Source organism: Podarcis tiliguerta, assembly GCF_965153285.1.
Source record: "Podarcis tiliguerta genome assembly, chromosome: 1".
Lineage (NCBI taxonomy): Eukaryota > Metazoa > Chordata > Lepidosauria > Squamata > Lacertidae > Podarcis > Podarcis tiliguerta.
Window position 1 is genome coordinate 31,721,825 of NC_139534.1, and position 27,952 is coordinate 31,749,776.

The window sequence follows — 27,952 nt, forward strand, 5'->3', positions numbered from 1 at the left end:
TTTGCATTTTCTTTTTTAAAAAATTCCTCATGAAAATTCATTAGTATTTTAATGCAAATATGTCCTAATATGCACATTTTTAGTGGAATTTTTGCCTAATTTTGGTACGTTCCTTAATCTAATATATGCATTTTTATGCAAACTTTACTACAGTATATGTTTTCTTGTGCATATTACTTGGCCAGAGAACTGCACCACAAAATTCAGAGAAGCGTGATTTCGAAGGATGGCTGTGTTTTCGTTCTCATATGCTTTCAGAATGTGTGAATTACCTCAGTTTGTCTTTAAACATTAAGTGGGTTTAGTTTTCTCCCATCCCTATTCTGTGTAACAAGTTTTTATACTTCGTAAACTGCTCAGGAGATTATTTCAGTATCAAGTGGTATGTAAATTAAATATCCAGAATTGGCCTCCGCAGTCACACTGTTAACACTGTGTTCATGGAAGACAATCTTACTCAGCTATGAGTGATCGCCAAAGGAGAAAAGAAGAAGAAATTAAATAATAATGTGTCCTCTTTATTATAGATATGGAGTCTGGAGAGCGGTTAACATCAACAGCAGCATCAGCTTCCTCTACTACAGCGACGTCGTCTCCAGCATCTTCATCCTCTTCTGTTGTTTCAGCAGTTTCCAAAGGTAGCCTTTCCTCTGGAGCTGCCTCACTTAGCTCCACAATCAACACCTGTGGTGAATATGCCTTACCAATTCCTTTTTTACAATGTGGTTTGCTTGGGTCAATGTTGTCCTAAAAGATTATTTCAGGACTTTTGCATGCAGGGCTGTCTTAAGCATATCCGGCACCGTGGTGCAAAGCTCCCTCCGGCTCCCCCCCCCCCATTTCCCAGAGTTTTTTAGGGAGGACGGTGCTGGTGGTGGGGCTGGAGGAGGCAGGCAACAGCTGGAGGGCAGCTCCTCTGGCGGGGAAGAGGCAGAGGCTGGACACGGCACCTCCCGGCTCAGCTGGCTGCTTCGTGCCGCTGTGGCCATGGCAGACGGACGCTCTGGGTGCGGCGCTGCTTCGGAGCAGCATGGCGGAGGCGGGTGAGGGTCCAGCCTCTCCCTCTTCCCTGGCACCCTCTATGGGCAAGACACCCCTGTTTGCATGTTTGGAAACTGAGTAAATGCTAAAAGAACAATGGAACTTTTGCTTGATGAGAAGAGCTTACAAAAAAAGAGGGGAGGTGCTGTATATTTGCCCCATGGAGTAACAGGAAACTGATATGGTTGCCTGTCTAATGCTGTACACGCAAAGACTACACCTGGATGTAGTCCAGGTGCAATGGATGGATGGCAGAGGGAGGGCTGGCAGGGATGTGACCAACTGGTCAACCACATGCCCCTGTTTCACACTGTTCTTAATCACTCGGATTGAACTCCTGAATTGGGCTGCATTGCGCCTGTGATGGGTGAATTTGAATTTTGTGTTTAATTGCTGATTAATTGCATAACACAGTGGGCAAGACCAGTGTTACATAGAATGTTCTCAGATGTATGGTTAGGTCTTTGAACAAGAGCAAAACATTAGCACACCAGTGCTTCATTGCTGTTATCCCACAGCAACACTTATGCAATTGCTGTTCCCTCTGCATGGTTCAATAACATCTAGTAAATGCTAAATTTACTAGATACTCCAATATGAACACAATTGCATCCTTACCTTTCTTTTAAACTCCCAGTCTCATTGTTCACGTGACCTCTGAGACGCACATGATAATTTGTTAGTTTACCAATCTCAGTGTGTGCAAAGTACAGGAGAAAAACATCTACTTAGATAATTCACCATTTATCTTTTACAGTATTAGCAGCTATTGTTTTCTGTGATATAAAGTCACAAACACCTTCATCTCGGCTTGCAATTAGAGAGGCTCAGGTTTCCTCCAGTTCAATATAATTATTTTCTTTGCAGTAATCAATAGTCTATTAAGCAAGCTTGTAATAAACTTCAGTAATTCTGCCACACAAATCCCAAGGCAGAGACTGAGCCCAGGCTAGAACCCAGGGTGTTGTGCCAGAGAGATTGTATTACAGATAATATGTTATTTGTGGGTACTTTGAAATCAGCTATAACTGTACAGTGAGATTTTGGAAAAAATACTTTTTCAAATGGGTGTAATTTGAGCACAGTAATTATGTTACACATATATTTTCTGTTGTATTTTTAAACCATTACCTTTTTGAATCAGGAGCCAGTTACTCAAGAGTAGTCTTTTGAGTATTCCCATACAGTTCAGTTCAGTGGCACGTCCCTGAGGGCTGTATCAAAGTTTATGCTATAAGTAATTACTGGGGATATGCTTGTAAGACCCTCCTACAAATGGAACAAAGGGTTAAGAAATGTATTATGACATAAACCTCCATACAGTGCAGTCCATTTCATCAGATAGGTGTTATCCTGAATTACAGGTTGGCATATACACAACCTCTAAATGTGTAAACATAATGACATCTAAAATGGGCACCTGAGTTCAGATCCCTGTACTAAAAAGAAAAGGAGGGAGAGATTCAACATGCATGAAGGAGGGAAAGAGGAGGAGAAGGTTCACATAGTGCCAAACCATAGTTTGGCATTACGTTTGAACAAGTCCCTATGTGGAAATATGGTTACATGGTTCAGAGCATTAGTTATACAGTGGTACCTCGGGTTACAAACACCTTGGGTTCCAAACACTTTGGGTTACAGTCTCCGCTAACCCGGAAGTATTACCTTGGGTTAAGAACTTTACCTCAGGATGAGAACAGAAATCGCGTGGCAGCGGTGCAGCGGCAGCGGGAGGCCCCATTAGCTAAGGTTAAGAACAATTTCAGGTTAAGAACTGATCTCCAGAACTAATTAAGTTTGTAAACAGAGGTACCACTGTACAATGAAATCTGTTGGTTGGATGAACTTTCTGACCTTACATCAAGGTTCTGAGCATATTTAGTTGGAACTGCTTGGGTGTTTGGTACCTGCGGCTACAGAGTGTATGAATGGGCTTCATTGGATGCATCCAGCTAGCCCTGTCCTCCAGGTTCCAATGCATGTGATGGCATGTCTCCCTTGACTGATGCACAATCAGCTATCAGTCTGCATGCCTTTGTGATTGGCCAGTGTTCGTGTCCTCATGGACGGAGCCCTCCACATATACATCTGTACTGGCTGGGGCATAGCACATTGTCATGTGAAAGGGCTAGAAGGTCATTTCTTGGAAGACCCTTCATGCATTGGATAGCTACCCGCAGGAGCAGAATGCATGAACTTTAACTTAAGATGAAATTAAATGAAAGTGACTTACTACCTAGTACACAACTTTGTTTACAGTCGTGTTGTAAACTCAAATCCAATAATCAGCCAAATTCAAACACTTATATTAAGACTATTGCTCTCATAGAACTCGCTCCCACAGGAGGCAGTGACTACCAACTTGGATGGCTTTAATAGAGGATTAAGCAAATTCATGGAGGACCAGGCTATCAGCCTTGGCTAGGCACAATGGCTGTGCTCTGCCTCCACTGTCAGAGGCTTTATACTCCAAATACCAGTTGCTGGGAATCGTAGATGAGTGCAGAGTATTGTTGTATTCGTGTCCTGCTTGTAAGCTTTCCATAGGCATCTTGTTGGCTACTGAGAATTGGGTGCTGAACTAGATGGGCCTGATTCATCCAACTCTTCCTATGTTCTCATCTAGACCCCAGCTCTGAATTTGTACATGTTATTTCATGGCTGATGTTTTGAAAAGTGAGGTGCATATATTTCCTTCAATGTATGCTTGGACTTAATATAATACATATACCTAGACTTTCTACAACCAGAGCACACATTTTACCCTTCACTGTATTAGTACATGCATGTTGATGTAAGTCTTTTTCATGCTTACCCCTCTTTTTTATTTATAGCTTTTAAATATTGATACCCAATTACTACAAATGTTAATTAAAATAGATGTTTATTTGATCTGCAGTCACTCCTGATGATTAGGCTTTCTTCTCAATATTTTTTTTAAAGCACAGAAGGCACATTTGCCACTACTGTGAATTTTACGCTTCTAATATTGAGAGGCATGTTACAACAAGCTGTTCAAAGATCAGTGTTTTTAGGGAAAACAACAGTCATGGTTTTTGGGTGCTATTTCTATGTGCAAATCAGATAATGAGAAGAATCATAGGAATGAAGCTTTCACTCCCATAAACTAAAAGGTAACCTCAGTAAAAGGTATCACTTTCTCTCCTTTATGTGGTTATGAGAATTGCCTTCTGAAGCCCTTGGAAAAGAGAATGTCTGCATATCTCCAGTATCTTAAATGTGCAACTACTGGGGTGCAGTGGGATGGGTGTGTGTGTGAAATCTAGATGATCAAATTTGTGCCTCTCTTGCTTTGCAAAGGATTTTGTTCACCAATGTTTTATGTTTAAGGCATTAGTTAAGTATTTATCCCTTTTAGTTCTTTTGAAAAGGCTTATTATAGTGCAGCACAAAATTCATTAATATTAATAAAGGCATTTGCCTTTATCGTTCCTTGTTACTAAGACACCAGCACTGTCGAAATGGATGCTGGCCTTTTGGGTAATACTTTCAATCATTTATCTATGTACCGGCTAGTAGAATTTCAAAAGCTTTGCTGAAAAATATTCAACCTATTATAATGTAAGTCAAGAGTCTTAAGCAATGTAGTTTTGTATTAAATTTCATTATGCAAAACATGCATGCAGAAAGCTGGCACCTTTAAACGGGAACGAAAACTAAAACCGAAAAATGAAAGGAAATACAAATATTCATCTCCAGCCAGAATATTAATGTATCAGGAAACAAAAAGATAATGAGTCGGAGGAAAGGAGAGAATCGGTATAATTCACCGTGCTGTCATATGACTTGCTTTGAGGACAAGCCAGAAACACATTCCTTTTTGAACGTATTTCTTATGTTTTCTTAAAACACATATTTTAAAATTAATATCTTTGGTTCTTGCTTGCATATCCTGGAAAAATGTTTTCAAGAGCCTGATTGTAATGTTTTCATGTTACAGAGTGTTATTTTTATGAGTCTTTGCAAGTGTAGCAAAATTGTGCTCAATATTCTGACTTGGCTCATCCTAAAATTACTGTTTGAATTTAAAATGATTTCAGTGCTTGTTTGCACGATCGCTTTGATGCCTTTGCCTCTTCATGTACAGTAGTTCAAATTTGGATTTATAAATATGGTTCTGTTAAGCATAAGGCTAAAGCGTCTGCATAATGAGTTCACCCTGGAGTAGTTAGAGCTAATTTACCAACAGACCTGCTGGGCTTACACTGAATACAAGGTCAGTCCACATAGCTGTGGCACACAGGGCTCAGATCTCCAACAGACGGGAATGACCAAGTGGCTTAGGAGAAAAAGCTCAGAGGTCTGCCACTGTTGCTTCCCATCATCTGCTGCCTGAGAAAATTGTTGCACTCAGTCTAATGGTAATGGACAAAATATATCTGGAAATTACTGTTGGTGCCCCTCGATGTTGAGAGGGCTGGTGTTCGACACAAAATGTGCAATAACATATAAGCATGTCTAACTCACACCATATTCTGTCATAGTAGAGCTCTGATACACATGGACACTGACCCTGGCAAGTCTGGTTTAAATTGATTTATTGTTGCAATTATCTTTACTTAAGCAAATTTTGGGTTTTTAGTGATCCAGTGTAGAAAGAAGCTAGCGTCAGGCCACAGTCTCACAGAAGTGTTGGTTTGAAGGGCCATGGGGACAGAAGACTTCTCTGCATTCTGAGTTAGCCCAGATTAATGACTTGCCCTATAGAGGCAGCCAACACCAATTATAAGTGGCCTGTTTGTGGCTGTTTGCACTTACTTCCCTTAATTCATGTGCAAATACGCTTTCCTTTGCCTTTCCCCTAGATGGCTTTCCTTGCATCGCTTCTGACGTTTGCAATGTGCAACTGCTGTTTTACTGCTCTTCCTGTGTCACTTAAGTAACGCCAGAAGTTCTAGGCCACTTAGGTGGAGCTCACAACATGACTTCTTTCTCTTCTTGGAAAATGGGACAACGCTAGTGTTTCTTCTGATAACTGCAGTGTTCCCCCTGTCTTTACCATGCATGGGCAATTAAAACAAAAGAGTAAAGGATGTTTGGAAGTAAAGGGATTTGTTCTATGTGCAAATGCTCTGAGGATGCAAATAGTACCACCTAGTGATCAGTTATAAACATCACAAGAATTATCCCTCAGCATAATAGAAACAGCAGCTGAAAAGTGGGGAGAGGGAGAAGCAAGAGGGATGGATGAATCTGGCAGTTCAGTTTCTTCTTTTGTCAGTCTTAAGTTCAGTACTCCTAATAGACACATTATTGTATGCCGTTTTGGCTACTACACATATTTTTCAAGCAATATTCCCCAATAAAATACATTTTCAATGTTATTTTCACTAAAATATGACTTTTAATTGGAGAACTGCTTCGCAAAATTTGGAGAAGTACAAATTTTGAAGGAAAGCTGTGTATTGGTTTGCCTATTAGTATGAGAAGTGTAAAATATGTAATTTCTCATTAAAATGCAAACAAAAATAGAATCGCTCTTCATACCTACTATCTATCAAGTGACCTCTTCCTCATTGACCTCTTCCTCATAACCTGTGAGATATGTTGGGTGAGAAATATTGACAGATCCAAGGCGACCTAATGAGCTTTGAGGCAGAGTGGGATTGGAATTCAAGTCTTCCTGGTCCAAGTCTGATACTCAATAATCTAAAAAGAATTCTGCTGAATTAGTTCTATCTGGTCTACCACCGTTTCCCACACAGTAGCCAACCAGATGCTACTGAGGGCAACCACCGTTTCCCACACAGTAGCCAACCAGAGGACTGAGGGCAACAGTCCTCTTCTTCTGCTAGTTCCCCAGCAACTGACATGCAGAATCACTATTAAAAAAATGAATGGAATATTTTGTGCATCAACATTAAATTGCTTTAATTCTGCTTTAAACACAATAGATGTTTTGAGTGTGCGAGCAAAAATAGTGGCTCTAACAATGCATCGCTTTGTCATTTGCTTCAGATTTATTTTCTGTTTAGGAGAAGATGCCATTATTTGGATTGTCCCACTGAGGTAAAATAAAAGATTTGTATGTTAGTTAATGGGAGAAGAAAGCTCCTCTTTGTGTATTTTCTAACTATAGAAAGATCTAGCACTTAATCCTTCGCAGGTACACGAAAAGAATATAGCACCTTAACCATGTCAAAATTATTATGATCCCTTTAGTTGGAAGGCAACTTGAGTTTTCTTTTGTACTCAGATCAGGTCAGATAATAAATATTTGAAAAAATCAACGAAAGCTTCTCTTTTAAGAAGAGGAGAACAATTAATATGATGGGTAGTAGTTTTGCTCGGAGTTGGGCCATTAGAATTTGTGAACACGCCTAAATTAAGACCATTCATTTCAGTGGACCTGGCCTGAGTGAAACTTAGTTGAATACCACCCGATATATTTGGAAGAATGTCACAAGAGCAGAATGTGTGTGTCTTTGTAGTGTGTTTTCATATGTTGCATTTCCCCCTTCAGGACATTTATTCAGAACAGCTGGGGATCAACCGTGTAACCTGTCCACAGTGTCGAGTGCCTTCCCAATGGTCAGCCACCCAGTCTTTGGTCTACATACAGCCAGCTCAGGGCATACAGAATTTGGTGGCTTGGGGACACTTGGTACACCCACAGCCTTAGCAGCACATCCCCAACTAGCACCTTTTCCAGGTAAGCACTCATTACAAGAAATACTAATTGCAAGGTGCGACTGTGAAGGTTCCTAACCTAAGTAGGTGCAAATTTTATATATTCCATTACTAAGGGTAGAATAGCAGCCCAAGAATAAATTTGTATTTTACTGTTTGTTTGTTTGTTTGTTTGTTTGTTTGTTTTAAAAAAACAATTTTAAAAAACCCATGTTTTCAGTCTTAATAAAGGCAGTTTGGATGAACATAAGCAGAACTGGAAATGCCTGATCAGGAGCCAAATGGTCAAAATCAATTCAAGTGTTCCAGAGTAATAAAAAAATTCAGGCTTGGCACAATATTTGGAAACTAGTATCCATTCATTTCAGATTTCAAGCGTTTACTTTCAAGAAATCATGTTTATAGAATTATACACTCTTGATGGGTGGGGTGGCTTTAATTTAGCTATCTTCAGTGTCACCATGTTTGTTTGTTTTTATCTTACGGATTATTATTAGAGCCTGAGAATCCAATTTTTAAAAATACAGGCATGTCTCTAGCTCTCATGATTTCAGGAATAGGCTTGAAAATGTGGTGGCAGAAAGACCAGGGGAAAAGGGGGGAGAGAGAGGAGAACAATAAAAAGGTGGTTATCATTGTACTTCAGAGGCCTCAGGGTGCAATATTTTTTTCAAGGACCGAATCATAATTATTGAGTGATTGTTTTAGCATCACAATTAACAAGCAAAAAAATAAACAACATTTTTGGTAGAATAGGTGCACGCTGGCAGAAACTGAAGCTTGATTTCTGTCATGCTTATGAAAACAATATGAAAACTACAGTAAAATATGCAAATTAGGTATGGCTTTCCTTTTATGATAGTTGGCTCTCAGAGATTATGCCAAAGATGGGTACAACAAATAGAACTGCAATCCTTTGCACACTTGGCAGTCATCCTTACTTGGGAGTAAACTCCATTGAACTCAGTGTCTTCAGGTAAACATGAATAAAGATGGTACCACTTACATTTATGATGGAAAATTTAGGATGAGCATACTGTGGTAAAATAATGTATTCCTCATTTGTTAGAAATCTTTCCCCACAGTTAAGATAGCATATACAGTGGTACCTCGGGTTACAGATGCTTCAGGTTACATACACTTCAGGTTACAGACTCTGCTAACCCAGAAATAGTACCTCGGGTTAAGAACTTTGCTTCAGGATGAGAACAGAAATCGTGCGGTGGCAGCAGCAGCAGCAGGAGGAGGCCCTATTAGCTAAAGTGGTGCTTCAGGTTAAGAACAGTTTCAGGTTAAGAACGGACCTCCAGAACGAATTAAGTACTTAACCCGAGGTACCACTGTAGTTTTGTTATTTATTTGGACATAAGTGTAGTTGTGCCTTGGTTGTGGCTTGAATATGCCATGAATGATGAAAACATATTTTTACAATTCTTTTTAGCACAGCAGATGTTTCTGTGACAGTGCCTAAGCTCATTGATTCCTCCCCCCACCCCTGGTTACGTCAAGTGTCCCAATTTTGTCTATAAAAGGTTTTGCTCTTGAATTGTGTCATATTTGCTCATCCTGTTTCAGAGAGTTAATCAGCAGTCCTGTCTTGCTCTAAGAGATGAGAAATCCTTTTCCATTCTAGAAAATAACTGATTATACTTCAGTAGCATTTGTATTTTAGGGTGCTCTAAGGAATTGGACCTTTCGTAATTCGCTATAGAGCAACAGACCTTACCCCTAAGACTTTTTGAATGTTTTAGCTAGCCACAGGCCACCCTGTCTATATAGATTTTCTTTTCATTCATAAGGTACAGTTCTCTTGAGCATGAAAACAATTTGAAGGTAGATAATATTGCAATATTTTATATTTGATCAGTAAGGCTGCAATCCTGTACCCACTTTACTAAGAAGTGAGTCCTTTCTAACTCGATAGGACTTCCTTCTGATTAGACATGTAGGATTGCACACTGTAATGGATATGGATGAAGACTGATTTAGGTTGCCTGCATTCAGGTTGGTACAATATCATCTCAGACACATCCCAGACATGGTGGCACATCTGTTATCACCATGAATAGCGATTTCATGACTACTGGCATGCCATAGCTCCTTATGGACCTATGATGCTCACATACAGTTCCCACATGAGCAGTAGGAATACCATTGCTGTTATTCTGGTACCAACAAAACTCCAAATACAGTGGAGATACAGTTATAGATACCATACATTTCAATGCACATGGGAGCCGCAGTTTGTTAAGGGTGCTGAGAATTGTAGCTCTGTGAGGGCTAAACTACAGTTTTAAATGCATAGTGCGGGTATGACTTTAACCTTAAAGGTATCTCTATGATGAAAGTGAGCAGGGGTGGTGGTGGTGGGAAAATCCTTACACAAGTAGGAAGTTCTGCCTACACAAGGAGTTGTTGCACACTGGTCTCTGGCCTGCTCTCCTAGATAGTTCCTGTTTTTCACATACCCATTTTTACTTTGCTCATTTTCCTAAACAATACTACCGGTTACTTTCGTGCCACTTAGTTATTTCCTCTTTTGTTGTGTTTGTGTCATTGCTCTCTTCCAAGTCTGCAATTTTCTGCGTAATATATGTCCTAGGCTGATGTCTAACATTGTTCAAGCAGACATCTGCTCACTCAAGACTTCCCCTTCCCCGTCTTCCCCCTAGAAGCCCCTTTGTGCTCCCCACATCTCTGGACACTCACCCAACCCCATAAAGCAGATTTGGGATGTTGCAGGGAGGGAGAATTCCTGCTGGTATAGATCGAAACCAGTGAATGCCACTCCTACTTCTAGAGGACCATCCAGAGAACAAACCAACATCAGAGAACCACTCTCTATTTGAAAGAGTTCTCTATTAGAAGAGTGGTCCAATGTAAAGATCAAGAACCCTAAAAAGGGTGAGCAGGGACTTTGATTTTGCTCATCCGTAAGTCCTGCCCAACAGGACACTCACTCACAGGCCACCTGATCACAGCCTCCCCACTATGGTGTGATGCATTGCTGTTCTATTTAAATTTGAGTAATTCTATACATATAAATTAGTACATGCAGATTTTATGCAAATTGGGTTGTTGTTTTTTAACCCTCCTCTTTGGCAATTCGTAAGTGGCCACCATAACATAATAGTCCTGACATTATATTACCTACCATCAACTTTTCCTACTTTTTTCTTACCTTCCTTTCAGGCTGAGTGATATGTAGTCTGAAACCTGCTATCAAAAACATTGATATAAATTAGGTGTAAATTAATTCCATTAACTTGCCTAGAATTGCTGGATTCCAGCTTCGCTTCCGTATAATGATGGCAGACTGCTTGTTGTTGGCACAATTTCTGTCTTCATTCACTGAGGAACTTGATGTATGAACCGTAGAAAGCCCTCCTGCAGAGCACCGGGAGCAAGGGAGATTTTAGAGCAAACTTGATTACATAAAGATTTTGAATGGCATCACCTCTAAGCTTGCCTGCTTTCCTTTTAAAGTTTATCTTTTATATATAAAAAAAGCAAAATTGCACATAGGAATCTTTGCAAGACCAATTTCTAAGATGAGAACATCTTCTCATCTGCTCCTCAAACTTGCCTGTGTAGATTGTTCCCTACTGGGTGTTTTCTAGTTTTCTGCCCATTTTATATTTTTAATCATGGTAGGTAATAGAGATACTGTTATTTCCCTTAGAAGCCTGTTCCAAAATCAATGCTCGATTTGGGCTAATGAGCAGCAGTGGGAAGAACTTTAAAAAGATAAATAACTTAGATTGTATATTTTAAAATCTTTTCATCTTTTTTAACCGGCATAGGCTGCAATCATTTACACACTGCCCTGGGAGTAAGTCCCACTGAACTCAATAGGGTTTACTTCTGAGTAGACATGTATCAAATTGTGTTGCATAGCAAAAGCTGCTAACATCACTCTAGAAAAATCATTGTTTGCAAGTCCCAGGCAGCCCTAAAGGGAAAGCTCTGTTAATCAGTTTTTTTTTTCATTTACCAGGAAAGGGATTGCCTTTCCCCCCTTTTTTCTGCACATCTCAGATATTTTGAAACTTGTGTCTGATTGACTTGACTCACATGTTATAGGGAGCACATTCCTGTAGATTTTATAATGTCCTCCTTCTAAATCACGAAACAATAACTAGCGTTCTATTCTGCTAACGCTTTTGTAAAAAACAAACACACACATTGATTCCATGTGAACATTTAAAAAGATACTAGTGTGCATTACTGATGACTTGGGGGTTGCTGTCAAAAAAACGCATCCCTATGTCATGTTTAAAATGTGGCTCTGGTTTTACAGGCAAGGTTCAAAACTTTGCTAACCAGAACAAGTGGATAAAAGGTGGTATACAAATTTATTTAACAACAACAACAATTTCTGCATAAGCTTTGTACCAGCAAAATCGGGATGAATGCTAAAAAAACAGATTGTCTGGAGAAGCCCACAAGCGGTATTATAAGTTGCTTATTGCATTTAATTCAAAGTTGATAGATGTGCCTTGACTCTGTTTATTAAAAAAAGTAACAATACAGAAAATGATAACACCTGAGCATTTTAAAGGCAGGACTTCCGGTTACTATTAATGTCCAGCAGCAGATCTGCTCAGGAACTGTGTAAGGAACTGTCCAGAGGGAAATCCTCAAATAACTCTCTTCGTTTTCTTTGCTCTGGTTGTACAGAATGGTGGCGAAATGCAGACATGCACTCGCGTACTGGCACAACTTTCTTCCCATCCCTTATTGGAATATCTCCTTTGTTTGCTCCTCCCGCTCAAAATCATGATTCCACTTCATTCCATTCAAGGACTGCCGGAAAAAGTACCCGAGGCAGTTTGGAGAAAGGTAAGCTGTGAAACATAAAATGTAAGTAAGGTAACCTCAGAAACACCAATGTAAATAAGGTGTGCCACAGCTGATCCTCTCTCCCTGTGAAGTTTATATTCCTGATGCACCTGAATCATATGTGCATGTTGCAGGCAAGGCTGGTCCACTTCCAGGTGCGGCTGTGTTGCGGGCAGACCTGGTTGGCCGGGGGCGGGTAGCATGGTTTACCCTTTTTAAGCAGCTGCGCGGCCGGGAAATCTCCCTTCTTGTTCCAGTTTCAGTTAATGAAATATTGCAGTGTAGATCTTCATCAGGAGCCACCAGGTCTTCCTGCTCTGTTATTCTTCTTAACCTTTTTTTATATCTCTGCAGCCTGCGTGTTACTTGCAATTAGCAAACGCAGAGGAGAAGTAAAAGGTTTTTCTTTTTCTTTTTGTAGGATGGGGCTAGCCTTCTCTCTCTCTAGAAACCAAAGCCTTTTATCTCAGTTCAGGCATTATACTAGATAAGCATTAAGCCTATTTGTTTATAATTCTAAGTGCTGGGTTTTAAAATGCCCATGAATGTTAGCCTTCAGAATATGCTATTTGTTTTACTAAAGCGCACCTGTTTGAAATGTATGGTATAGATGTATTTCAGTGCAGTGTCACTGTGCATCATCTCCTATGTTTTTGTTTTTTAAAAAGCAAGTAAATGTTTATTATTTCCACTGTGGATAAACTGTCCATATTAGTTCAACTGCACTGTCATTGTGCATCCTCTCGCTTTGTGTTTTAAAAACAGTGATTTTTTTTTTTAATACAGATGGAAATAGGTCAGTGCTATTTTTGTAGGAAAAGAGGTGCTGGAACTCACCATGAACGCCTCCCTTGTTCTCTTATAATTACAATGATGCCCACCTGAGGAGCCGGAACTCAGTTCTGTCTGGGGGGAAAAAGCCCTGAATAAGACTATTGGTTCATGAGGCAGACAGTTCCCATGAAACAGTTGGATTTTCCCAGTATCACTGGATAAAACGTGCATATTAACGCAGTATATGTGTAAAGTCCTGGATTTAATCCACAGCAGCTCATGTGAAATGTCTCATGTATCCAAACGCTGCTCAAGACCTTCAGAAACTGCTGTTAGTAAAAAAAGATACCGTATTTTTCCATATATAAGACTAGGGTTTGCCCCATTTTCTTAAATCTGAGTCCCCCAAAATAGGGGGCGTCTTATACATGGGGGCGTCTTATAGGCGGAAAAATATGGTAGTACTCAGTTTATAATGGTCTGACTCGGTATAGAATAGCTTCATACCATTTTCAGATGAGGTACTGTAGATTTTTGGGGTTTCTTACCTTCTGCTATTCAGATATTTAGCTTTCTATTCAGTGGTTGCAGGAAGGGTCTTTTTGAGAGATGGCATATGTTTCTTTAATTACCTTTCTGTTTCCCCCCTATTTACAGCTTTGCCCTTTAGATTAAGGAAGTTTGCTGTAGAAAATGTGCCTAACAACTCCTGGCAAAATTCCTGCTATTGCTGTTGATGTTACTTGATTGTTTCCATTTAACTAGTTTTGATGTTTTAAAACATGTCCAGAATGAGCATATTGTGTTATTTTACTTAATAGTGTTCAAACATGTATGCAGAACCCTCTTTTAAATGCTCACCATTACAGTTAGTGCACGAACCTGTTCGACTCTTAACTTCGATATTATGTTTGCTGAAGTTCAATTTTCTTTTAAAATTTCTTTTTCAAGGTGTTAATGGTTCAGTAAATGGCAACAGTACCATTTCAGTATCGGGCAGCAACACGTCTGTATTATCTACCACCACTGCAAGTTCTGCCGGACAAGCAAAGGTTATAACCGTAGTGGGGGGAAGTCGCAAATGTAACCAAGAACAAAATAAAAACCAGATTCTGGATGCCAGAGCTGACAAGATTAAAGATAAGGTAATCACAGTGATGAATCTTAATTTAAGTCTTACAGTGGGACCTCGGGTTACAAACACCTCGGGTTACAAACACTTCGGGTTACAGACTCCACTCACCCAGAAGTAGTACCTCAGGTTAAGAACTTTACCTCAGGATGAGAACAGAAATTGCGCGGCAGCAGGAGGCCCCATTAGCTAAAGTCGTATCTCAGGTTAAGAACGGTTTCAGGTTAAGAATAGACCTCTGGAACGAATTAAGTACATAACCAGAGGTACCACTGTATTCACTTTAGTCTAGCAACTGGAAACTGGGTACACAGCCAGTGTTACAGGAGATAGGTATGCACACAGCCCTGTGAAGCTTGATGGATGTGTCTGCTGATAGGAATGTGCATATTTTGGGGGTCACTAGTTGCATGCAACACTTTTAATGTATAGCGTTAGAAGAACCGGATCAGGCTTGAAGAGAGCGTATCAATAAAGATCCAACACGTTAGACGTTTCAGGTGATTGCACATACTTCCAGGTTGCATGGAAGCCTTTTTGTGTACAACTGTATGTGCAAAGGCACCCTACTTTCAGGAGGGGGTAATAAGTGCACATGGCATAAAGGTGAGGCTCTTCAGCACAGCCCCTCTTGTGCATTGGATAAGTAAAACGCCTGAATAGGACTATTAGCACACAGGACTGATACTGTAATACATGTATTCTCCCAGGATGATGGCCGATCACATGGGCTATGGCTCACCTGTCATCTGAAGGCAGGAAATGCACCCAAAGTTGAATGAAGTAGGTGTGGCTTGGTCCTCCTCAACCCCACTTGGGAGTAAAATGCCCAAATACTGCTATTGGCACATAGGACCAGGAAAGTCACTGTTGGATGCTGATTAGGTAGTAACGATGTGACAAAGGCTGCAATCCTATGCACACTTTTTGGAGAGTAGTTTACATTGAACTTAATGGGTCTTAGTCTCCCAACTAAACAAGAACAGGCTATACATTTGGTCTGGTTCGCGGTGTTTCTCAACCTGTGGGTCCCCAGATGTTGTTGGACTACAACTCCCATCATTCCTAGCCAGCATGACCAGGTTGTGGTAGTCCAACAACATCTGGGGACCCACAGGTTAAGAACCACTGTGCTAGACTGAATGTTAAATACAGGTGTCCAATAATTTAATCAGCTGATAGGTGCTAAACATCTGCATGGTCCAAAACAATGGTGTGTCTGCACCCAATATTTGTATAGGGCTTCTGATCTAGCAGCAGAACCTGTGCATGGAAGCCTCCTCCATATGCCCAGTTCTCTGTGCAGTAGCACACATCAGAACAACAACAATGCCTAGTAATAGTGTTAGTTCATATTTGACAGGGCAGCTATGTAGACATCGAAATAGTTACAGTTGTGTACCCCTATGCTTAACAGGAGAATGGTCTTCCAATTTGATAAGCTACCATTTGGAAGAACTAGTTGATTGAGACAAATCCTTTGAAAATCATGCTGCCCAGTAGATCAGCATGAATGTCCGTTATATAATACTTCAGAGTTGCTAGTTGTTTTGTTTTGCATCTCACAATTCCTTCAGAATAAGGCCGCAATTATCCCCATTTTACAGATGGAGAACTAAAGTAGAAGGGTAATGAATTTCCCACGTACTTCATGATGAAATCATGGTAGAGGCAGGACCTGAACAGAGTTCATATGGTTCAAGCCCAACTCTCTGTCCGTGAGCACATGTTGACTAAAGTGAAGTGCACCTTAAAGGACTTTTAATTATGTTCATAGTGCATTTTAGAACTGGACACTAATATGCTTCCCTCCTTTGCTTTTTTAAAGAAAAGTAATAAGCGAATGAAATTAATTGCAATGCCATCTGTAAAAGCTGGTGATTCATATCATTAAAACATTATTTAAAGCACAGCCTTTTATCTTTCTTCTTAGAAATCTAGAAAGAAAGCAGTAGATAGTTCCAGCAACAGTGAAAGTGATTCTGGCTCCTCTTCAGACACCTCCAGCGAAGGCATTAGTAGCAGTGACTCAGATGATTTGGATGAAGATGAAGAGGAGGAAGAGGAGGAAGAGGAAGATCAAAGTGCTGAAGAAAGCGAAGAGGATGACTCTGATTCAGAGAGTGAAGCACAGCAGAAAAATAAGAACAAGGTGTGGTAATGTTAAGAACTGCCTTATGTTACTGAATAGTCTTTTTATTTTTTTTACAGGCCAGTCTCTATATGGTTGACTGAGGAACTGGTTGGTGCAAAACCTATTTTGGCAGCACTTAAAGTTGCTGTTGTTTTGTCATGCAGGCATGGCAAAAACCGTCAGATTTTCTCAGAATTTTTGAAACATAATATGTATTAATTGAACTGGTTCACTGGCTGGAGGCTTTAAAAGAAAAAGGTGAGGAAGCTACTAACTAAAGGGACAGTAGCCCTGAAAAGCTTCCATTGTGCTTTGCCAAGCCAGTCAGAATATGCTGGCACTGCAGTTGTAGTGTAAGAGAAAAACACCACAAAGCAAGTCTAAAAAGAGAAACACAGAAAACACTGCACTACCAGGCATTGGCAATGGCATCCTCTCTGTGCTTTAAACTAAGTGGACATATGTGTAAAAGCTAGGTATGTATGGTTTTTCTTACAGAATAAACAGCAGGTTTAGAGACAACCACAGTTATTTTTCCTCTTAAAAAGAAGCCTTTTTTTATAAAAAATAATAGTTCTGTAGCCTTTCTAGGCCTTTTAACCATGGATAGGAAATGACTATCTTTCTTCAGTTCCTCAGCTGAAACAAGCCATCCTAACCGTGGCTGTTAATGGTTTACCAAAGGAATTAAAAGGTGTAAGATAGAACTAAGGCACCAGAGATTAGCTGCCCAGTAATCTATGAAGCAGCTAACCCCAGTGCCGTTTTATTTTATTGTAAACTGGGAAAATATAAAGTAGACATCAGGCAAATGAATTAATCTGTGTCGCAAAGGTTGAGATGTCTTCTTGAGTGTTGCCATGGCTACTGGATTCTGTTTACAGCTGCTCTTTTCCTCACATAGCAGTTAACGCCGTCCAGTAACCAGTAACCAGAATGCAAACCCCAGGGTTCCGTTAGGTTGATAGTATAGCATACATTCAAAAGTAACTGAATTTTCAAAGCTCTCTTTCCCAGCCAAACCTTAGCTTCACATAGTGAAAGGACCTTACAGGAAATAAGCTGAAGAAGATATACTGTAAGGTTATTTTAAGTTTATTACACCGTAAAGAAGTTGTACGTCTTGGGTGTGTGTGTGTGCGCACATGCTTTGTGGATGTTTGTTTGTTCTAAGTATGCCAGTGGCAGTCTCAATGTTTGTATTGTATACTTTGGGGACTAATTTAGCAAGCCTTATGGACTAGATCTTCAGTGTTAAGTGTGTGTGTGTGTGTGTGCGCGCACACATAAATATTTATTTTCTATTTCACTATGTTTCCAGTACCTCACTTTTCTACATATTGTTTCCAGTGTGGTGTAGTGGTTAAGAGCAGTGGACTCTTAATCTGGTGAACCGGGTTCGCGTCTCCGCTCCTCCACATGCAGCTTGCTGGGTGACCTTGGGCTAGTCACACTTCTCTGAAGTCTCTCAGCCCCACTCACCTCACAGAGTGTTTGTTGTGGGGGAGGAAGGGAAAGGAGAATGTTAGCCGCTTTGAGATTTCTTTAGGCAGTGATAAAGCGGGATATCAAATCCAAACTCTTCTTCTTCTTCCAATGCAGCTAAGGAGAAATCAAGATACACGTTTTCTGTATTTGCAGGTGCTAATGCATAGCGGACCAGACATGAAAGCCGATGGACAAAAATCCCAGGAAAAGCCCCAGGAAAAGAGAACACACCAGCCAATACCTCTTGTGTCTGACAGCCAGACTCACCCGTCATTCCAGTCCCAGCAGAAGCAGCCTCAGGTTTTGTCACAGCAGCTTCCCTTTATTTTCCAAAGCTCTCAGGCAAAGGAGGAATCTGTGAACAAACACACAAGCGTAATACAGTCTACGGGATTGGTGCCCAATGTGAACCCTTTGTCTTTGGTAAATCAAGCCAAAAAGGAAACTTTCTTAAAACTTATAGTTCCTTCTCCTGATCTACTCAAGGCAGGGAATAAAAATACCTCTGAAGAACCTAGCCCATTGACCATTGATGTAAGATCAAACCGGGTGAGAATATATAAGTTTTCTTTGTACGCTTTCTGTACTCTGTGGAAGGGTTCATATTGCATTAATATCATGATTGTTGTTGTCTTGTTGTTTTTTATTTTTAAAATTTTTTTATTGGAATCCATAAAAAATTAAGGTGATCTTTTAGTTGCACATAGTGGAAGGTTTAAACACTATTGCTTTTTAAAACGGTACACTATAAAGAGTTTAAGGTTTCCAGTGCAATCCTTTACTCAGCAGTAAAACGCCATTGAATACAATACTCCCAGGTAAGTGTGTTCAGGAATGCAGCCTTAATGGTATAACATTAGAATTTTAAAACAATATTTTGGAAATTGTGTTATGTTCATCTGCAATACCTGCTTCTCAGAATCAGTAGCTGAAAATTTTTCCTGTAGATAGTAAGAATTCAGTCTAGAAATGTCAGCCACTGTGATGCGGTGCTTAGAGTGCTCAGCTGAGTCTGAGGAGGCCCAGTTTCAAATCCCTGGTTCAGCCACAGAGCTTACAGGGTGACCTAGGGCAAGTCACCATATTTCATCTGTAACCTACCTCACAGAGTTGTTGAGAGTACAAAATGAGACGAGTGACGAGAACCACGTACACTGCCTTGAGCTCCTTAGAGAACAGGGAGAATATAAATGCAACAAATATCCTGACACATGATTTACAGCATTTTCCAGAGCTGATACTGTTGCTCCAGTGGTGGAGGAACTTGCTCCATGCTTGTCCAAAGGTGTGTGTGTGCTCATCTGCCATTACAGAGAGAGATTGAACGTCTCTCTCTTTAAATGAGACTCACAAGCAAGGCAAAAGAAAGCCCAGGTTCCTTTCTTACTGGCTACTTGGAATGTCCTAAACCTCTGTTAGATCTGTAGACTGTAGTCCTTTGGAAAAATAGATGGAGCAAAAATGAACATGCGCTACCAACCTTGGAAAATTTAAGAGGAGCACAATGCCAAGGTACTTATCTTACAAAGTCTTTACAAATCGGTCTTCAGGAAGACAGTTGAAGTGACATTTCATTTTTCTTCATGCCTTCTCAGGGTATTGGTGGATTCTTGCTTTTTTGAACACTATGCTGTCATGTACAAGTGTGAAAGCTTTCAGAAAAACGTGAATAGAATATGAAGGTGGAGCTTTTGTGATCCATTCATGACATGCTTGCAATGAAAGATTGGGATGTTGGATATGCAGATTCTGTTTAGGAATCTCAGTGTCTAAACACTGATGGATTGAAATTGAAAATTCACCCCATTAGAAAAGTCTAACCTAAATTTTTGCCCTTGGTTTCTTAGTTTGGGTTACATAGTGGACATTTTTTTATAATACATTCATAATTCTGCCATGACAATCCTGCATGATTACTCATTTTATATTTTCAGTAATTATTACTGTTTTCAGCAGAAGGTATGGTATTCTCATTACCCTTGAAATAGCATGCTTAAGGTATAGTGATAACAACTTCACTTGCATGAATGTAAAAAGAGTTTGATACATAACAGCCAAGCACTAGTTGCCTATTGATAGACCCTTGTTTTCCTTTGGTTTTTAAAATAGACACATTTATAAAATGCCTCACAAGTTTTTTCAGAGAGCATGAAAGTGTATCTTAACAGTGTACTTACTGACAGCTCATGCTGTCTGTTTCACAGCTACAGTACAATCCTCAATTACCAGGTTCTGGTTTTTTGCTGTTATATGCAGATGTATTTGGAACTAGGCTTTAGATATCACTTGTGGTTTTCATTTGGTGTACAGTCACATGGGTTATATTTGACAAGAAGGGTTTGAATGGGCAGGTTTTTGGGAACGCTGGGAAGATGGAAACAAATGCTTCTAAACAATTAAAGCCTGCTTTATGCCTTTCTTCTCCAACCCTAAGACTTATGTTAACACCCCATTCCTGAGTCCTTTTTACTCAGATGTAAGCCCCATACCTTAACCCTTCTTCTTTCATAACAAATCTTTGTGACTCCTTTCCCCTTATCAGGTAAATGTCTCAGAGACTAGAATCTTCCATCGTTAACTGTTGGAATACCTTCTGACTCTCCATTCTGCAGTTTTAGTAGTGACTGTTGAGAATGACAAAGAATGCATTCTGTACCTGCAAAATTCTTAGTGAGTCACAGCTCTCAATGAGTCAGTCTTTATTAATTTCTTAATTAAGGCAACCTGCCTCACTTAGGAAGTTCAAAGCAGCTTCCTTGCCCACACAGATTTATATCTTATCTGCCTGTCTTTTGGAAGCGAAAGTTTCAGAGCCCATCTGCTAAAGCCATTGCTTACGGCATTTAGCTATATATTTTGTTATCTTTTGTGCTTCTGCAGGAACAGTACAAGCAGACATTCCCAGCACAGTTGAAGAAACACCACGAATCATCTAGGAACCTGAAGAAGGTTATCGCAGCAGTATCAAGTCCAAAGCCAACCAGTTCTCCACCAGCCCATCAAAAACACACCTCTTTAGAAAACAACCATTCTAATCCTTTCTTGACCAATGCACTTTTAGGTAATCATCAGCCCAATGGAGTGATTCAGAGCGTCATTCAGGAAGCTCCTCTGGCACTTACCACCAAATCCAAATCCCAGCCCAAGGTTAATGAAAACGTATCTACTTCCAGCAGCTTAACCTTTTCCTCACCAGTAAATTTAAGCACGGGTGGGAAAAAGACACCAAGCAACCGGACACCTGTTATGTCTTCTACCTCTCCTGTATTACCTGGCCCAGCAAAGGAAAAGGCAGTCAGCAATAATACAATGACAGCAGTGAAAACACAACACAACCACCCTTCCACAAAATCATTGGTTGAACAATTCAGAGGAACTGATTCAGACATTCTTAGCAGTAAAGATTCTGAGGATTCAAACGATGAGGATGATGACGACGACGAGGACGATGAGGATGATGAGGATGAAGACGAGGAAGATGAGGATTCTGATGATAGTCAATCAGGTTTATTTAATTTAAAGAAACTCTTTGCATGTCTTTAGCCTTCTAAAGGCACCCTTGCCCTCCTGCAAATGCTATAAGGTTAATTCTTGTCGCCTGGTTTCTGTATGGAAATTATAATCTTGCAATGAGAATTATGAAAACATTAACTGATGAGCCAGCTCAACTGCTAACTTATTCAAAACATTGATTTACCTAGCTTATTCAAAATGTTATTGATGCTGCTTTAGAGGAGATGACTTTTTAAGTTAGGAGATAGTGAAGAGACAGAGCCATGTAGCTGGGGTGAGACATAGTGGATAACTGCTCAGATGCATGGAGGTTTCTTACTAGTGCGAAGCCTTGAAAACGGTGTGGGAAGATGAGTGAGGAGGGTCTGAAGGACTAGTTTAAATAGTTTAGGCTGTAGTCCTATGCATGCTTGTCTAGGAGTAAGCCCTATTGAACACAGTGGGCTTAAGTGGAAACACCTAGGATTGTGGTGTTAGTGCTCCAAATAAGGTTTCCCTAATGGTAAGTTTTACTAGGTGTTATACTATGGTTATAAGGGACATTTCCCCCCATGCATAGTATGCAGCTCTGTACACCCCAAGAAGGAGCCAGCATTTTAATTAAAAACTACGTAGCAGAGCCAAAACCATCTTAGATAAAGTGCATCTTGATTTTTTTGCCTAATATGGTAAGAGAAGAGCTGGCATGTTTTGCACTAGGAGACCAGCACAACTTGTGAATGACCAAGCCACATGCTGCCTACCTACCAGACATGTATGGTAGCCCATGCAAAGTCCAAGAAGCTTCTAAAAGAACAGCAGAGGGGTCTGGTCAAGCATTCAGTAGGCTACAATGTGTGGCTGGTGGAGCTGTGTTTGGCTTGCTGGGTCATAAGTTGGACAAGCCAGGAAAGGTCTTCTTTGGGTTGCCAAAGTCTTAAGTACTTTCAGTAGAAGGGTGGTGACAGTGAATTGCAAAGGAAGAAGGTGATTATATATCTGAGTCAGGATGTGAAACCAATAAATGGGTCTGAAACATACATCACATTCAATTGGTTGTTCCCTCACTAAATAGTTCAGAATGCCTGTCCCCCCCACCCCCACCCCCAGTCTCAATGAATGCTGGAATGAGAATATATCAATTTCTTGTAATTCATGGTCTTCTCCATTTCCCCCAAAGAATCTGATAGTAATTCGGAAGGGTCTGATACTGAAGGATCTGAAGATGATGAGGAAGAAGATGATAAAGAACCCGATGAATCAGAGACTGATACGGAAGGAGAGAAGTCTTCGATTAAATTGAACAAAACGGCATCCTCTGCCAAAAGCTCTTCCATCAGTCTTGCAGCTTGCTCGACACTACTTAATATCCAAGCAGCAAAGACACCGAGTTCTGCTCCAGCTGCATTATGCCCCGAGTCTCCCTCACCAGCTTTTGTGGGCACGCCTTCTCCTGGGCTTTCCTCAAGTACCCACAGCGGTATTGCAATTTATTTTATATAACAAAATCCCTATCTATATCAGAGAGATGCTTTTCATTGAAATCTAGAAGGGTTCACACCTGTTGAGCCCAGCCTTCCGCAACCTAGTAGTACCTTCCAGATGTTGTTGGACACCCAATTACCATCAGCCCCAGCCAGCATTGCCACATGTTAGAGCACCAGGTTGCGGAAGGCTGGTTTAGCACTTCTTAGAATCTGGCCTTGCTTCAATTAAATTATTGCATTTCATCACTACTTAAGATTGTATATTCTGATACAAAGATGAATCTCTGTACTGGGAAAAGAGTGATCTTCACCATGTGTGAATGGCAGAGTGTCGATTTCACCCCAGATAGATATAGTGGGAAATTGATACAAACCATGACTTCCAATAACTCAGTACTCCCCCACAGTGATTTCCCTGTTCTCCTTGTAGGCTACCAGACTTGGCTCTACTTATTCCATATTATCCTCTTCCTTTCCATCCCAAGACTCAAGAGAAGAGAAGCATCAACTGAGTCTGAATTGGTTCTGCTCTTTGGTAGAGCATTGCAAATTAACACCTGGATACTGTATTTGCCAAAGGGCTTGGACAGTGTTGGGGATTCTCCAACGTTGGATCCACATGACAAACTTTTAAACAACCCAGGGAATGTTTCACTGTAGAAACAGTGCAGTACCATTACATTATCCCCAGGAGTTGCCTGCTTCTGAAACACAAATGGGGCTGTTTCTTTAATAGCTTGATAGGCATTGATACTATGCCTGATTCACTTCTGCAAAACATGGTAATGGCCACTGACTTGGATAGCTTTAAAAGAGGATTTGACAAATTCATTTTTACCTGGAGATACCAGGATTTGGGGTTGAACCTGTTACCTCTGAGCCATATAAATTCCTATGAAAGGTAGGCATTGGTTAAGGGCTTGCTGCATGACACATTGATCCTAAAAGTACGTGGAAGAAAATTCCACTTAACTATATTAATATAAGCAAGTGTGCTTATGGTAACGTTATTGGTTCTCCTTCATTCTACTAAAACGAAGCTCATTCAGGTTGTAAAAGGGAGCTGTAAAGAAATAGTTTAGTACACTGACATCCTGTTTCTAGACACAAATAATCACATTCCTCTGAACGCTGACTGCAGATGAGCCCTTATAGGTGTGCAACAACATCAATGTGTGCCCTACAAAGCTTTCATCGTCTCTCTCTTCCCCTAAAAACTGTGTGCACAGAGAATTGTCAGGCTCCTTTTAGGGGGAAAAATAAAAATGGAGATTCTGCTGGGTTAGTAATGAGCTCCCCTGAACCGTGGTAGTAAGGACCTTCCTCCTTGTGTTCATCAGATTCCCCACCCTCCCAGTTTCTCATTTAGCTGCTTTTTTACCTACCAATCCCCCACTCCTTTTTGAATCTTGGTGTGTGTGTGTGTGTGTGTGTGTAAAAATCAGATTAAAAAGGGAAAGTCATTAAACAGGAAAATGTCTTTACCAGCCTGGGACACAAATCTGCAAAGTGTGCCCATTGAATGAAAAGAAGTTCCATGGAAATCAACTGAAATGCTGTGTGTCATGTGATGTTCTGCCTTGTAACATCAGCAGTTCAACAAGCCGCAGGCACCCTGGGTTGTACTGGGGACATTATCTAGAAACAGGGTTTCTTTTAGTTCACTTAAACATGCTAACATAAGTGATTTCAGGACTGGGGTGTTGATCTATAGTTCGGTTGACGGTTGTTCCTAAATCTGTTGATTTCTTAAATTCTCTGGGTAAGAATAGACTCTAGCAATTGTTAGCAAATTGTGTTCTGCTCATTTCTTGGATTTTTGCAAGACAGGGGTTGCAAGGAGAAAGCAAGTAAAGGGGTATAAACAGCCTCTGCTGATTTGTTCTTTTTGTTAAAAAAAATAGCAGAATATATTGCAGAACAAATAGCAGAACAATTACACTTGTAATTTGGGTTTTCTGTGTTCTAAAATTAATCCATTAAATTCTATTTAAGGGACTTCAAAAAGGCGCAGAGTCACAGATGAGCAAGAACTGCGCATTCCTCTGGAGTATGGGTATGTAAGATACAATTTTGAATTAAACTTGTGAAACCAGTTTCTTGTAATGTAGTAGCATTCCTAAAGGTAGTGATTTTGCAATTTGTTTGGACCATGATGAGTTGTTATTAACACTGAAGACAAAATTACCCTGGCGAATGCAAGTTCCCAGGCCCATGTTTTCCACAGTTACATGAAGGAAGAGGCACGTGTGAGAATTTGTGGGTAGGAAGGGGCTTAACCCAAACCCACATATCATCTCCTGAAACCCATTTTTCTCTCTAGCTCATTTGTCACTTTTGGAGTCTGAACTTGGAAATGATTCAAAGCAACCTGCTGAACTATTTAAATTGAGATTATGGGCATTGGAACGATTAAGCCGCTACCCTCTGGCTGATGCACCTCTGCAAGTCTCCCTGCTCCCCCATTTGCCTTTTGTGGGGGAAAACAGAGTTGGGTTTCATATGTTTTCTTTGCAATGTTCAGTTCTGAATCTTCACCAAGATGCTGAGATCTCGTACTTCATTAAGAATCAGACCCAAACCCCACAAATCACAGAATATGTTCCGGGAGTGAGGGGGGAGGTACAATTGCTCATACATAATTTTCTGAAGAGGTGAATTTCCCCCCAGAGAGTCATAAAGCTTCCTGTGATGCTTTGTGCTTTGCGTCGGCCATCCCTTTTTGTTTCTCTGAGGGGGCTTGCCAAGTTTGGGATGGGTTCCAGTAACTAAATTATTGGCAAGACATGTTAGTCCCTGCTGTAGAAGTAGAGCATCCGCTATATTTCAAGCCCTCATTCTACTTACTGACATTCACCATTGCTTGCATCTTGCCCACATCTTTCTTCCTACTGCAGTCACTAGGTAACGAACTGCATACAATGTTTTCCTTTGGCCTTTCTCAGAGGCTTCTCTCTTGTGCTACGTCTCACTAGGCCCTGGCTAAGGATCAGTTTCCAACACCTCAGCTTTCTCTGCATCCTACAACTGAAATCTGAAACAGCAGCTCACATTGTACTCTTTCCTTACATTGAAACTTTCCTGATCTGCTTCAGCTGTTCAGATTTCACACACACTCTTTTCAGTAAGCTGCACTGTAGCAGTTGTTTGCCCTCAAGGGGGAACTTCTGGACTTTGGGTGACTGCAGGGGCACGTTTTTCCTGGTGCTTAATTTTCTGCATGCTACAATATGCCTAGCTCTGTTTAATAGCCCATGTGACTTGGGGAGTCATGGAATCGTAGAATTTTAGAGTTGGAAGGGACCCTGAGGGTCATCTAGTTCAACCCCCTGCAATGCAGGAATTCTGCCCACAGCCGTCCCTGGGTGGGCTCGAACCACCAGCCTTCTGGTTGACAGCCAGACACACTGACCTATTGCGCCACAGGCTCTCTGACCTTCCTGGTACTGTAACTCACCTAGCCCAATGCCATTAACTCTGACTAGCAGTGACTCTTCCTTGTTTTTCTCAGCCAAACCACTTGAGATTATTTCAACAGGAAAAGCTAAACTAGGGTAGCCAATTTGGTGCCATCCAGATATTGTCAGACTCCAGTTCCCACCAGCCATAGTCAGCATGGCCACTGGTCAGGAATAATGGAAGTTGTGTGTTCTTAGATTCCAACTTGGTTCTTCAGTTTACAAATATTATGACTGTCACCATCACAGCTTATTGGCAAACTGGGAACCTGGTATACTTAGGAACGTAGGAGGCTGCCCTATACTGAATTAGACAATTGATCCAGCTAGTTCAGTATTATCTCATCTGAGTGGCAAAGGCTCTACAGGGTTTGAGACAGAGGCCTCTCCCTGTTGTACCTGGAGATGCCAGGAATTGAACCCAATACCTTCTGAATACAAGGCAGATGCTCTGCCACTGAGCTACAGTACACCTCTAAGTGGATATATTACCCAGAAGTAAGTGTGATTTAACTCCGTGACTCTTACTCTCAGGAAGTTGTACATAGCATTACTGCTGTGCATTCCAACTCTATGCATGCTTGCTTTGAGGTAAGTTCAAAGGGACTTCCTCCCAACATATGTGTTGCTATAATGCTGTTCCTCTTTAAATTTATATATAATTTTTTTTTAATTGCAGCTGGCAAAGAGAAACAAGAATAAGGAACTTCGGTGGCCGCCTTCAAGGGGAAGTAGCATATTATGCACCATGTGGCAAGAAGCTAAGGCAGTACCCTGAAGTAGTAAAGGTATATTTTAAACGTTATGCTTTCTGTTTCTTATTAAGCATGCACATAATTATTTAAATGAACTTTTTCCTCCACTAAAGTTCCTTGATACAAAATGGCCCGTGATGTGAGGCTAATGTACCTTAAACCTGCCTCTAAAATGACCTCTTGTAAATTCGTATCCCCTTGCCAGAATATGCACCAAAAAACCCCACACATATTTGACTTCTCTCTAACATTAGCTTGTACATCAAAGCTGGGTTGTAATGACTTAAAACCTGAAGTGGAAAAATATGTGATTTTTTCAGTATCTCAGCAGAAATGGAATAATGGATATCTCAAGGGACAATTTCAGCTTCAGTGCAAAAATAGGAGTGGGTGACTTCTATGAAGCCAGAGATGGACCGCAGGTATCCGCTTTTTAAAAAAGTAAAGTCTTTGATCCAAGGCGTAGTATCATAAATCTTAAGTGAAATATTTTTTTTACTACACTCTGGAGCATTGCTATTGTTAGCTGGTTCATTCTTGCAGTCATATGTGTGACTTCATGATAGTAGTTGTGAATGACTGAGCACCTGACGCCTGGAAAGTGCTGGAAAAACCTTCACAATTCATTATCACCTTGCCAGGTGCTCAGCATCTCGCAGAATTAAATTTGGAAACTGCAGTCATCTAGTTATCATTGG

At 40.6% G+C, this 27,952-nt stretch overlaps 1 protein-coding gene across 30 annotated transcripts in view; it reads left to right on the top strand.

Moving 5' to 3' along the window:
* Positions 1 to 27,952, top strand: part of BAZ2B (bromodomain adjacent to zinc finger domain 2B) — a 184,301-nt gene that overhangs the window by 102,498 nt on the left and 53,851 nt on the right. For 9 of the 30 annotated variants that reach the window (XM_083404502.1, XM_083404513.1, XM_083404515.1 and 6 more), the window contains 11 exons: positions 528 to 689; positions 7,526 to 7,714; positions 12,373 to 12,534; positions 14,260 to 14,453; positions 16,374 to 16,592; positions 18,216 to 18,611; positions 20,943 to 21,567; positions 22,735 to 23,034; positions 25,037 to 25,097; positions 27,179 to 27,287; positions 27,575 to 27,676. In XM_083404502.1, the coding sequence (XP_083260628.1) occupies positions 530 to 689; positions 7,526 to 7,714; positions 12,373 to 12,534; positions 14,260 to 14,453; positions 16,374 to 16,592; positions 18,216 to 18,611; positions 20,943 to 21,567; positions 22,735 to 23,034; positions 25,037 to 25,097; positions 27,179 to 27,287; positions 27,575 to 27,676 (2,517 nt within the window). In that variant the 5' untranslated portion in view covers positions 528 to 529. Of the gene's footprint in view, positions 1 to 527; positions 690 to 7,525; positions 7,715 to 12,372; positions 12,535 to 14,259; positions 14,454 to 16,373; positions 16,593 to 17,477; positions 17,653 to 18,215; positions 18,612 to 20,942; positions 21,568 to 22,734; positions 23,035 to 25,036; positions 25,098 to 27,178; positions 27,288 to 27,574; positions 27,677 to 27,952 lie in introns of those variants that run through there. The other 21 variants (XM_083404501.1, XM_083404498.1, XM_083404499.1 and 18 more) reach the window with 6 other exon arrangements.